The sequence below is a fragment of the Cibotium barometz genome, chromosome 17, assembly GCF_041138505.1.
Source record: "Cibotium barometz isolate CiBa-2024 chromosome 17, ASM4113850v1, whole genome shotgun sequence".
Taxonomy (NCBI): domain Eukaryota; kingdom Viridiplantae; phylum Streptophyta; class Polypodiopsida; order Cyatheales; family Cibotiaceae; genus Cibotium; species Cibotium barometz.
Window position 1 is genome coordinate 49,187,868 of NC_141062.1, and position 11,834 is coordinate 49,199,701.

At 41.3% G+C, this 11,834-nt stretch overlaps 1 protein-coding gene across 1 annotated transcript; it reads left to right on the forward strand.

The window, feature by feature from the left end:
* The first annotated feature begins 1,178 nt into the window (after nucleotides 1-1,178).
* On the forward strand, nucleotides 1,179-2,523 carry SIC (hydroxyproline-rich glycoprotein family protein). The gene has a single exon (XM_086811742.1). It carries the CDS (start codon nucleotides 1,234-1,236, stop codon nucleotides 2,476-2,478), a length of 1,245 nt encoding a protein of 414 aa, XP_086667868.1. The 5' UTR covers nucleotides 1,179-1,233; the 3' UTR covers nucleotides 2,479-2,523.
* The last annotated feature ends 9,311 nt before the right edge of the window (nucleotides 2,524-11,834 follow it).

Below are 11,834 nucleotides of genomic sequence, written 5' to 3' on the forward strand. Positions count from 1 at the left end.
CTTGTAGGTCAGGCTGAACAAAATGGTGCTCTTGTAGGTCAGGCTAAACAAAGTTGTGTTAAAATCGCCACTCTTGTAGGTGGTGTGAGAAGCCCGTAGGGTTGCTAGCAATTTCTCCTCCCATTTGTGTTATGTCTAGCCTCTACAATCTTGGACAGAATAGCACATATGATTGTGTTAGTGCTCTCGGACTGTTGGCCATTTTCTTGTGGGTAATAGGGAAAAGGTTTGCAGTGTATGACCTCAAATTCCTTTACAAGGAACCATATCACTTTGTTGATGAAGTGTGTTCCTATATCACCCCTTTCTTCCATAACATGATTGGCTTCTCTTTATGCTTTTTGTTTCTTGCTCTTGTTGTTGAGTGAGAGAGAGATTCACTAGTTCCTTTGTTATGACCTACTCTAGATCTCTCCAAGACTCTCTATCATTCACAAAGAAAACAAGAACAAGACTCAATGAGCCGTGGGAAACTTACTAATGTGCGTACTGGATGAAACCCCCTCTTTAGAGAGCTCTATGTTGTCATACTTCTCCCTATCCATTGTTGCATCCACTCGGTTATCATCGAATCGATAGCCACACACTCTTCACACCTATGGTAGCTACACAAGCATAAGAGGATAGAGTAGAGATGCAAGAGCAACACTCAATTGTACAATGGGAGAGTGTGTTGTATTATGAGACAAAACTTACTTATATACAAGGTCATAAGTGTTGACTCATGCATAAAATGTGGTCCACTCGAGCGACCAAGGCTCATAAGCTACCTATTGTTTATAATGCATAATCTCATAATACACGCATGAAGTACATTTGTAGGGGATTCATCTTACATTACTACCACACGAGAAGAAAGAGCAACACTCAATTACACAATGGGAGAGTGTTGTATTATGAGACAAAATTGACTTATATACAAGGCCATACACGATAGAGTAGAGAAGTAAGAGCAACACCATTCAATTGCAAAATGGGAGTGTGTTGTATGATGAGACAAAACTGACTTATATACAAGGCCATAAATGTTGACTCACACTTTAACTGTGGTTCACTTGAGCGCCCAAGTCTTGCCCTAAAAATCCCTAATCAGTTGTCCGGCCCCGTTAACTGAAGGGTCGGGGCGCGGACGATGCAATCTGAAACCAGAGTTGTCATTTAGGAAACCGACCGCTATTATTAACCAGCTGCCAACTGAGAGCGTGGATTAGGGTTTCAATACAGTCGTGTGCTATGGAGGAAAGCTCAGAGAAGAGGAGAGAGAGGCTGAGGGCGTTGCGAGAGGAGGCCTCGTTGGCCAGGAACGAATGTGGGGAAGAATCGCTTGTTACTCGACCGGATGCCACAGGCCTACCTCCCTTTCTCGGTAGCAGCGGCGGCGAGCAGGAGCGCCCACCTTCGTCCCCTTTGCCGCCCACCGCCAGGTTCGAATTCTACACAGACCCTCTTGCTGCCTTCAGCGGCTCGCAGAAAAAGAAGAAAAACTCTATGGGCTCCTCCACTCCGCCTTCGTGTTCTTTTGGGGCTTCAGATTCCCCTGCCACCTATCCCACACCACGCCAGTCTCCTTCTCTCCCCTTCTGGCAGCCGAATTTCTACCCTAACCCTAACTCACCTCCTTCCGGCAGCTATAATACTCCTGGCCCTCCTAACTTGAACCCTAACCTCTATGCGCCAGGCATTCCTGGCCCTCCTAATTATTACCCTAATTCGACTCCTCCAGGAAGCGACAACATTCCTGGCCCTGCTAACCCTAATCGCCCTTCTAAATCTAACCCTAATCTATATCCGCCAGGCATTGCTGGCCCTCCTAATTATTACTCTAATTCGACTCCTCCAGGAAGCCACAACACTCCTAGCCCTGCTAACCCTAGCCCTAATATTACTCCGCCAGGAAGCTACAAGACTCCGTACAGTAATCCTGGCCCTCCTGCTTACGGCCCTAGGTCTGCGTTTGGAAGCCCACAGCCACCCTCTTCTCCTCATCATTACAGCAGTGCCGGCTTTTCTACGAACTCTCCTTTGCAGCAAAGGGCGGGGATGAGTGATGTGCCGAGTAGTGCGAGAAGTCATGGAAGCAGCCGCTCATGGGGAAGCTTCAATCGGAGCCCAGGAGGCAGGGGCAGCCCTGGAGGCAGCAGGGGGTCCCTTGGAAGATCTGGGGGTAGGAGCTTTCAAAGGCCGTTCAGGTCTGGCAATGCCTCTGCATTGGCAAATCCTGAGCTCTTTGCCAAGAGATCTATGCTCATCGACCCGTGGAAGGATCTTGTGCCTGTGCGCCTGGACTCCGTTGCTTTTCGCCTGGACAACTGCTCTGATACTGGCCCGCAGGATTGGCTGCCCAACACCATCAGCAAGAAGCTAAAATCTGCAGATGTGAAATCTTCCGCCATTTCTTTATCCGGCCCTAGCTTGGCAGAAAGCCTGGCGGCCTCTTTTGCTGATGCAGTGTCTGCAGAAGGCGGTGTTCAAATGTAATTGAGTGGAAGTCTCCTGAGTCTAATCTTTGAGTTTTTCTTTCTATGTGTGTGTGTTAAACTATGTACATCAAGCATTGTCTACATTTTATACGCACTTGGGTTACGGGTAGGGAGAAATTGGCATGTCGGATTCAAGGGATTGTTTACTTGGATTGGATATCATGACAGTGTCATATATCACCATCCAGAAACCCTAGAAAATCAATCGTGTACACTGTCCTGATTAAAGTTTCAATGAGCTATATGGCTGTCATTTTAGTCATTTAACAAGGATGAGATGTCCTCTGTCTTTCCTTTGCTGTTTTTTAAAAGTTAGCTTTATTCTCCTGTTGTGTTTTGGGAGAGAGAGAGCGAGAGAGAGGGAAAGGGGGGGCCGGGCGGCGGGCGGTGGAGTTTTTAGCCAGAGGAGAGACTCCAAAGGGCCTCTGTTGGGGTGAGGTAGCCCCGGAAGAGCCTGGATGGTACACCTAGTTTTGTGTTGGCAAGAATCTTTCTCCTATGCAGAAGCAAATTGCAACTGTGTGACGTGTATATTCTGGTGATGGTTTTGGCAGAAAGCTCCAATCACCCTCCTTTGAAGGTCTCCATTTAAGAATACAGCTTTGATGATGTCCAACAGATGCGTGCTCCAACCTATATGAGGTGCCATTGCAATGACTACCCTGTCCAACTGATGCATACTCCGACCCATATGACTTGCCAATGCAATGACTGCCCTGGTACTAGCTTGGATGTCCCCACCAATTGATGCATGCTCCAACCCATATGAGCTGCCAACACAATGATTGCCCTGATCTTTTGACGTAGCAATAAAGGTCTTATCATAATCTATTCCCTTCTCTTGAGAATAGCCTTTTGCAACAAGTCTTGCCTTGAATTTGTCAATAGATCCATCAGACTTATGCTTGACTTTGTACACCCACTTTGAACCGATTACATTCTTACGGGGAAGGTCGGCAAGTTCCCATGTATTGTTCAATAGAATGGAACTATACTTTGTTGGAATATATATCATCTCCACAGGGTCTACTTACACCTCATGCGTGTACTGGTCATTTTATGAAACCATGCATTGGCATATTTAGCAGATATTATTCGGGATTTTCTACCATTTTTAAAGGCATTTTATAGCATTTTATGCTATTGGACATTTGTGGGCCTGTTACAGCTGGTCAACTAGCCTCACTTGTCATCTCATTCTTGCATATCTATTGGAGGTCATTGGTTGTAGCAACAGTCTCTTATGTTTGTAAGCACCTATGGGCTTTCCTTGTGGTCATTTTACACGTACGAAACTGTTGCGTTTTTTGATTGGAGTAGAGGCTACATCATTGTGCTGTGTTTTTTGCATGTGTGCTGTTGAATTGTTATGTTTTTGCTGTTGGAGGTTGAAGCTCTCTTCTAGGTGCTGAGGACAGGGTTCTTGAGAGATTTGCTTTCTCTGTTTCTCTTTTCCTATCCTCCCTCTCTTTCTTCTTTTTCTCCTTGAGAGGAGGCTATTTGCTATTTTTTTAACGTCCTCTTTCTTCAGAAAAGGTTTCTTGTTAGAGGACATGGCTTCAAGAGATTTCTCTAGTGTTTCTCCTCCCATTGATACTCCAGTTCCTTCATTGCTTGGATTCCTTGTTCTCGCTCCCCACGTGGTTCCTCTTCCTAATCCTTCTTCTTTGAGTTTCTCTCATCCAGGTCTTGCTCCCACCTCTACCCATATACCATCCTACAATCCTTCCCAAGTCCATGAAGCATTCAACAACCAACTGTCATACATGGTCTTTCTACACTCAATTATTGTTGAAAGGAGCCGGTGTGTGGATGGCTATCTCCACACCTCACTTGTAGAAGCATATTAAATTCTTGGGCTCATCTTATTATCATCCATTGCATGACTCCATCTATACAGGCACGGTTTGTCTCTACTCAAAGCAATACTCATCAGACGTGGCTAGAGATCTAGAGGAGGTATGGGAGAGTTTCGACAGTGAAGATTGCCAAATTGGAGTCAGATCTGGAGAAGCTTACAATCAATGAGTTAGATAACTTGATTGAGAAGATTGGAGAGTTCACCTGTATCAAGTTGTACCTTAAGGAGTACGGGAGCACCATCAACAATCCCATCCATAAACTTCTTAGTAAATTGCCTGCTTTCTTGAATTCTTTTAAGAATAATATTTATTTTCATGATTCTCTCCCCCTTTTTGAGGAAGTTGAGTTATCTCCACGACACGTGCATGCTTTGCGGAAAAGGCAAGTCAGAGTCTACTGTTGTTGTCTCTGATAAGGGCAAAGGCAAAGGCAAAGGCGGAAAAGGGACCTCCAACAACAACAACAACAAAAACAGAGCAAAGGCGGAAAAGAGACCTGCAACAACAACAACAACAAAAACAAAAACAAAAACAAAGGCAAAGGCAAGGGTAAACATGATTCAAAGTAGTCCAAGGACAAAAGCAATGAATGTGATTATTGTGGCAGGACAAGTCATATTGAGGCTCGCTGCTTTGCTCGTCGTGACTCTTGAGCAACCAAAGCCAAGTATAAAGCCCAGGATGCTTCCAAAGCATCTGACAAGGACAACACCAAAGACAAGGGCAAGGACAAAGTTTCAGAGGAGGGATATGTCAAAGTTGCATGCATGGCAGTCACAGATTCATCTACTTCTTCACACGATTCACTCCTTGTTGATCACAATGATGACTTTTTCAGAAGAGGTCCGTGACGCACCTGAAGCGGTGGAATGGGTTGGTGATAGTGGTGCTTTTGTCCACATGACCAATTAAGCACATATCTTGGAGGACTACCAGACTCTCTCTTCTACAGTTCATATCTTGGAGGACTACCAGACTCTCTCTTCTACAGTTCATATCGGTGACAACTCTTCGCTTCCTGTCAAACTGATGTTGGTAATGTTTCTTTGGGTTCCTCTATTACCTTACATGATGTTTTACATGTTCCATGGATTTCCAAAAATATGTTGATGTTTTACATGTTCCACGGATTTCCAAAAATCTATTTTCTGTCTACAAAGCTTCTCAGAAGGGACTTGGTGTGTACTTTGATGATGAGGTCATTGAAGTGATTGACATGAAGACTCTCTTGGTTGTTGCCAATGGAGTCCATGAAGGGTCTCTACAAGATCATTGACTTTTCTTCCCAGATCCCTCGCATTGACTCACATATTCATCAGCTTTTCTCTCCCTTGGTGGCTTGGGTTTTTGAGGTAGATACTTCTCTGTGGCATTCTCGCTTCGGTAATGTATCCATTGCTGCCTTATAGAAGCTCCATTCTTTGCAGGTTGTCAGCGGACTACCTCAGCTTAGGTCTCTTTTACACAGTTTCTCAGCTTGCATGATGGGAAAGCATCATCGAGATGCGTTTCCAGAGGATGCCACTCAACGAGCAACCCAAAGAATGGAGCTTATACATGCAGATCTTGTTGGACCCATGGAGGTTAAGTCTCTTAGAGAGGCTCGATATTTTCTTCTTCTTGTGTATGATTTCACTCGCAAAGTTTGGGTATGTTTTTTGGCTTGCAAGTCAGACGCTTTTGCCAGTTTCAGGACTTGGATCGTGATGGTGGAAAGTCAATTTGGGGGTACAGTTTCTTTTCTCTGAACTGATAATGGTGGCGAGTCTATACCGTTTGATAACATCCTTGTGTCAAAGGGCATTCATCAACAGACCACAATTCCTTACACTCCTTAGCAGAATCGAGTTGTGGAATGGAAGAACTGGACCATAAAAGAGATGGCTCGTTCTTTGTTGCATAATGCAGGTCTCCCTCTTGCTTTTTGGGGTGAAGCTGTGGCTACCTCAGTTTATCTCATTAACCGCTGTCTCACAAAAATGGTTGAGGGGATGACTCCGGAGGAGGCTTTTACAGGACACAAGCCTTCTGTTTCTCATCTACCTATTTTCGATTGTGTTGCTTATGTGCTTGTCCCAGATCAGAAGATGGCCACACTTGCACCAAAGTCAAAGAGGAGGATCTTCATAAACTACAATCTGAGATCCAAAGGGTTCCGCTTTTGGGATCCGATGGTTGATGACATCATCATTTCTCGTGATGCTCGGTTTGATGAGAGCTTGTTTGGTATCGACTCCTCTCCACCTGATGCATCTTCCAACTTTTTGGATGATCCATTCTCGGTCGATGTTAGTGATCTATCTTGCATGGTTTTTTTTTCCACGAAGGTTCCTTTGAATCACATGTTACTCATGCAAGCAAAATTTGCGCCATGTCTACTGGATTCACCTCTTCTACCAGCCCTTGTTCTACTCTCAAATGGAGTTGAACATTTATTGTCCTATAGGGTAGAAAACACCCATCTAGGACTATTTTTTGCCTCTTCAATGGCTGTCCTTTCTTTCCTTACATCATCCTCTACATCTGTAGATGTCTTGGGTTGATCCATGGTTTGATTTACATGATGATTCTAAGGCAAACGCTGACTTTTAGCTTGTTGTCTTTGAGATTTTGAATTCTTGTGTAATAAAGGGATCTTAGTGAGCACATACATATGGGGGATGGGCCTAGGCACATGGGGCTTAGGGGCATTTGCACATATGTTATGTAGGGCATATGGGAGCCTTGGGACTATATAAGGCACCGGCCCTAGGATATTGTACCCTTTTGATACCGTTTGACATATGAACCATTTGGTTATCTTCTTGCCTAGAGCAAGTTTCCATGGTGAGCTCTTCCTCTTGAGAAGCTATGTGTGTACTCCATTATGAGTGCAATAGGTGCTACTTCTTATGATGAGTGAGACATGTGTACTCCATGTTAACGAGTGCAATCTCTAGGTTCCTTCATTGCATTAGTATCAGAGTTTGTAATGAAGGGATCTTAGTGAGCACATACATATGGGGGATGGGCCTAGATACATGGGGCTTAGGGGCATTTGCACATATGTTGTGTAGGACATATGGAAGCCTTGGGACTATAAAAGGTACCAACCCTAGGATATTGATACCTTTTGATACCTTTTGACATATTAACTATTTGGTTATCTTCTTGTCTAGCGCAAGCTTCCATGGCGAGCTCTCTCTCTTGAGTAGCTATGTGTACTCCATTATGAGTGCAATAGGTACTACTCCCTATGATGAGTAGGACGTGTGTACTCCATGCTAATGAGTGCAACTCTTAGGTTGCCTTCATTGCATCAGTATATCAGAGCTCTTGGCTTAGATCTTAATGCTTTGATTAGGAGATTAATCATTTTCGAATGATTTTAATCCATTTTTTAGAATGCATTGTCAATTTTTGAATTTGTTAATTAGATTAGCAATGAAATTTGTGTTAATCATTTTTTAATTTATATTAATATCTTTTTACAGAATCCTAATCCACTTAACTGCTTGATTTCTTGAATTTCTTGAAGTTCTTGATCTTGATTTCTTGGTTTTTTAAATTAGGGTTTACATAAGTCTCACTAACCAGTTTTGAATGATTTCATCTATTATCTTGCTTAGGGAGCATACTTTTTCAAAGATTAATCCTTGAGAGCTTAACCAAAGCTCAATGATGAAAAGACTTATGTATTATACTATTGTAGAACTCAATCTTGATTCTACTATTGGATAATGAATCATTCTTGTGAGAGAACTTCCCACTCAAGAAGCCTTGTACACACGCTAGGAGAACCCTGTCAATCTTTACCAAAACTACACTTGCTATATTAAGATAGCACTTATTGTGACTTATTTGCTTGGATTTTCACAAAATTAATACTAATCTTTGAAAATTACTATCAATCCACCATTAGGGTCAAAAACGCCTAAAAAAGGATCCTTTACTAATCTCGTGATTAAGAAAAGAGCCAAAGAGAGTGTGCCACGTGCACAAGAATATGGTATTCTTGTCTCCTCTACTTTGGAGGTAGTAGAGTCCATTTTGAGCTTTTTTCCTCTAATTTAACCAAAATCTCTATATTCAGACCGATTGTGGGGGTCCCTTCCCTAGGATCCGTTATACTGACAAAATCTGTCAAAAGATTTGAAAAAAGATGGCATGTAGTTAATGCTGAAATTTTTGAAGTTTGGACAAACTACCTCCAATATTCCTTTTGGCGCCCATACCATTTTCATTCTTCTTCTCAACGTCTAGAAGCTCTCATCTTCTAGCTCTCTCTCGACCTCACTGAGCTTCATTGCATCTTCTAGCTCTCTCTCATCTCTTTTCTGACCTCATTGAGTTCCATTGTTTCTAGCTCTCTCTCATCTCTTTTTCGATCTCATTGAGCTTCATTGCATCTTCTAGCTCTCTCTCATCTCTTGCTTCTATTCTATATGGAATCCACAAGATGTCCTTCTCGTTCAATAAACTCTTGTGTCGTACACAACAAAAGGGATGATGGAACTTGGGAACGCAAGAGTTTCACCGTAAACGACTGAGTTACTATGTTGCCCCTCATGCAAAGAATCTCACAAGGTGAAAAAAACAAAAAGAGAGGATACAAAATACCATTGGCAGCGACACATTGTTGCTTTCAAGGTTACATCTGAAAGCTGGTTTGCTTAGGTCCAACATGTTTACATGGCAAAGGATATATACATACCTCCAACTCAACATATTCCTATGCAAGCACATTGTAAGTTGTAGTTTAATTTTGTAAATATATTTTTTCTTTTAATACAAGTTTTAACTTCTGATTTCTTCAGATATCTTTCCCTCAACAAGTTTTGAGTGGCAGCTTGTGGAGAGCTTCAGTGGTACTTTCCAAGCCATTCACAAAGAATTTGCAGAGCTCATGTATGGTGACCAGAATGCGACTTTTTTTAATAAGGGTAATCTTTTTGTATATTACGCACAGTACATTGTTCTCCCAAAAACAGGTGTGTATGGACAAATTGAGGATTTAGCAGTGCCAAGCATTTCTTCTCTTAATTGGGACATTCCAGATGAAGCGACGGTGCAGAGCTTCAAACATAAAATATCCCAGGATATTCAAAAGGCTATGACTCCGGGAAGGATCTCGAGGAGGATACGGTTATCATGGTTCGTGCCTCTACATGTCTTTGTAGCTTGCTCCAAAGACGCAGAGTTACAGAGAACAAAGGCATCACGGCTAAGTAGAAACTTCCCAGCAGATTATTTGGAGAATATTATAGGACTATTTTGAAAATCTAGAGAGTATCACCATAAGGGTGACTACATAAGGTGCAATGCATGCCCTCAATCCTTGGCTTTGTCTTACAATATCTCTCGACAATCTCTTACTATGGATTATGATTATAGGAGATACAAACTTAAGTTGGGTATCTGGGAACCTTTGGATTATGATATAGATTGCATGGCATTTAGATTTGAGTTGCAAGTTATTCCACATGCTGAAAGAAAGGAGGTTAATGTTACCTCTCAGTGGACATTAAAAGACATTAGGAAAACCTTGGAGTTTCTTGACAACACCACCTCTAGTTATAAATTCAAGGTTAATGGTACTACAATTGGAAGAAGGGCTGAATGCTTTATATATTGTATGAGTTATTTACCCCCAATTGTTGTAATTTTTGAACCATGAATGAATAGACAATTGACATTTTTCTTGACCATTGCCATTTGTGAACAAAAATTTAATAGATAACTACATCTTTCATAAACAAATTGTGATTTATATACAATAAATGGTACAAATACATCTTGCGAGTTACAAAATGTCACTGCGTATGTGTGAGGTTACAAAATATTCTAATGCTCTTGATCTTCTCTTTGTTTATTTGGGCTCCCAGACTTTGCCTGCTCTTGATCTTCACTTTGCTTATTTGGGCTCCCAGACTTTGCCTGCTCTTGATCTTCACTTTGCTTATTTGGCTCCTAGACTTTGCTTGCTCTTGGGCTTCACTTGGTTTTTTTGGACTCCCAGACTTTGCTTCCGCTTGTCCTTGAGCAGGAATAGCACCGAAGTTGAGGGGCTTCTGAGCAGAGAGCTTCTTTGCATGAGATTTCTTTTGTGAGGTCCTCTTTGGCTGAGATGTCTTCTTTGCAGAGGACTTCTTTGCAATGGTTTCCTTTGAGGCTTTTTACATCTTCTCAAATTTTAAAGGAGAATGCACTGGCAAACCCTTGCCTTTACCTTTATGCCTTTTCAGCTTCTTCTCCTTCCCTTCTCTCTGAGCTTGATCTCCTGGAGAAGGGGAGTCAGGATCTACAAGTGCAATTGCTTTGTCCAATAGTATCTCAATATATCTCTCTCTTATCCACCAAATATAAGATTTAGGGTATTTATTGCACAGCAAAAAAAAGTGTTCTAAGACAAATAATGTACAAATACATTAAGAGTAATGCAAAGGATTCTCTAGTTTTCTTACACTGACGTGTTGTTTTAACAACTTAAAATCTATTGTCTTCTTGCAGGCATTTGCAATCACCCTCTATCAACTAGAAATCCATCTTCAAACAAAGAAACATCCAAACTAAATTCTCAATACCTCTTGCTGAAGATACTTGAATGGATTCTCTGGATCTGTAAGATCTTCATATTTTTTCTCTAAATATGCTAATACAATTTTGCAAGCACTGCAATAAAGAGCATATCAAATAGGTGCAATGTTTGCAACAAAATTGTGATAGTTGATGAAAAGAGATAATATGGTAGCGATGAAAAGCGATACTTACATTTTGCATTGACCATGGATACCAGCTAAGGAGTTCATGAAAGTAACGTCTATCAAAAACATCAATGAGTATAAGACTCCAATGGTGACTGCAAATAAAATAATAGTAAGAAAATATCTACTCACGTGAGTTATGAATTTAAAACTATTAAAAAACACTACCTTAAAACTAATAAAAAATACTACCTTTCATTATATGGGATGAATATATAATAGTTTCTCAGGCTGTTATATTCCCTAAAAAAAACTTCAATATTTAATCTTGTCTTTGAAAAGAAATCACTTGATATTAGAGGATCAACCATAAATATGCTACTTGAAATCTCTGTGGGAATTGTAGAAATGTATGTCCTGTAATCAAAGACAGTATTAAGTATGGCAAAAGGAGAGAAAAGGACAAAACTGTGGCTAAAGAATGATGCTTATCTCATGCAACAGAATATTACAGCGTCAGATATTTCAATATCTATCTTCTCTAACATCACTTTGTCCTCAGGTGAAATGCTGAAGTAATATTCAATCTCAAGGTTGGAGGAGGCATTGATAATCATTTGACCATATACCTTGTCCATTCTATCATAATTCATACCACCAAGTCTCTTAACTTCCTCTTTATAAAAATTATCCTCCATTTCAAAAAGCATCTCTCTTTGGTCAAGTGCTTTTCTTGTTTCATACTCATGTGTAATATCTTCAATAGTAGGCCCTTCAGCTTTGCGGGACCTCTTGGGAGGAATTGTAAG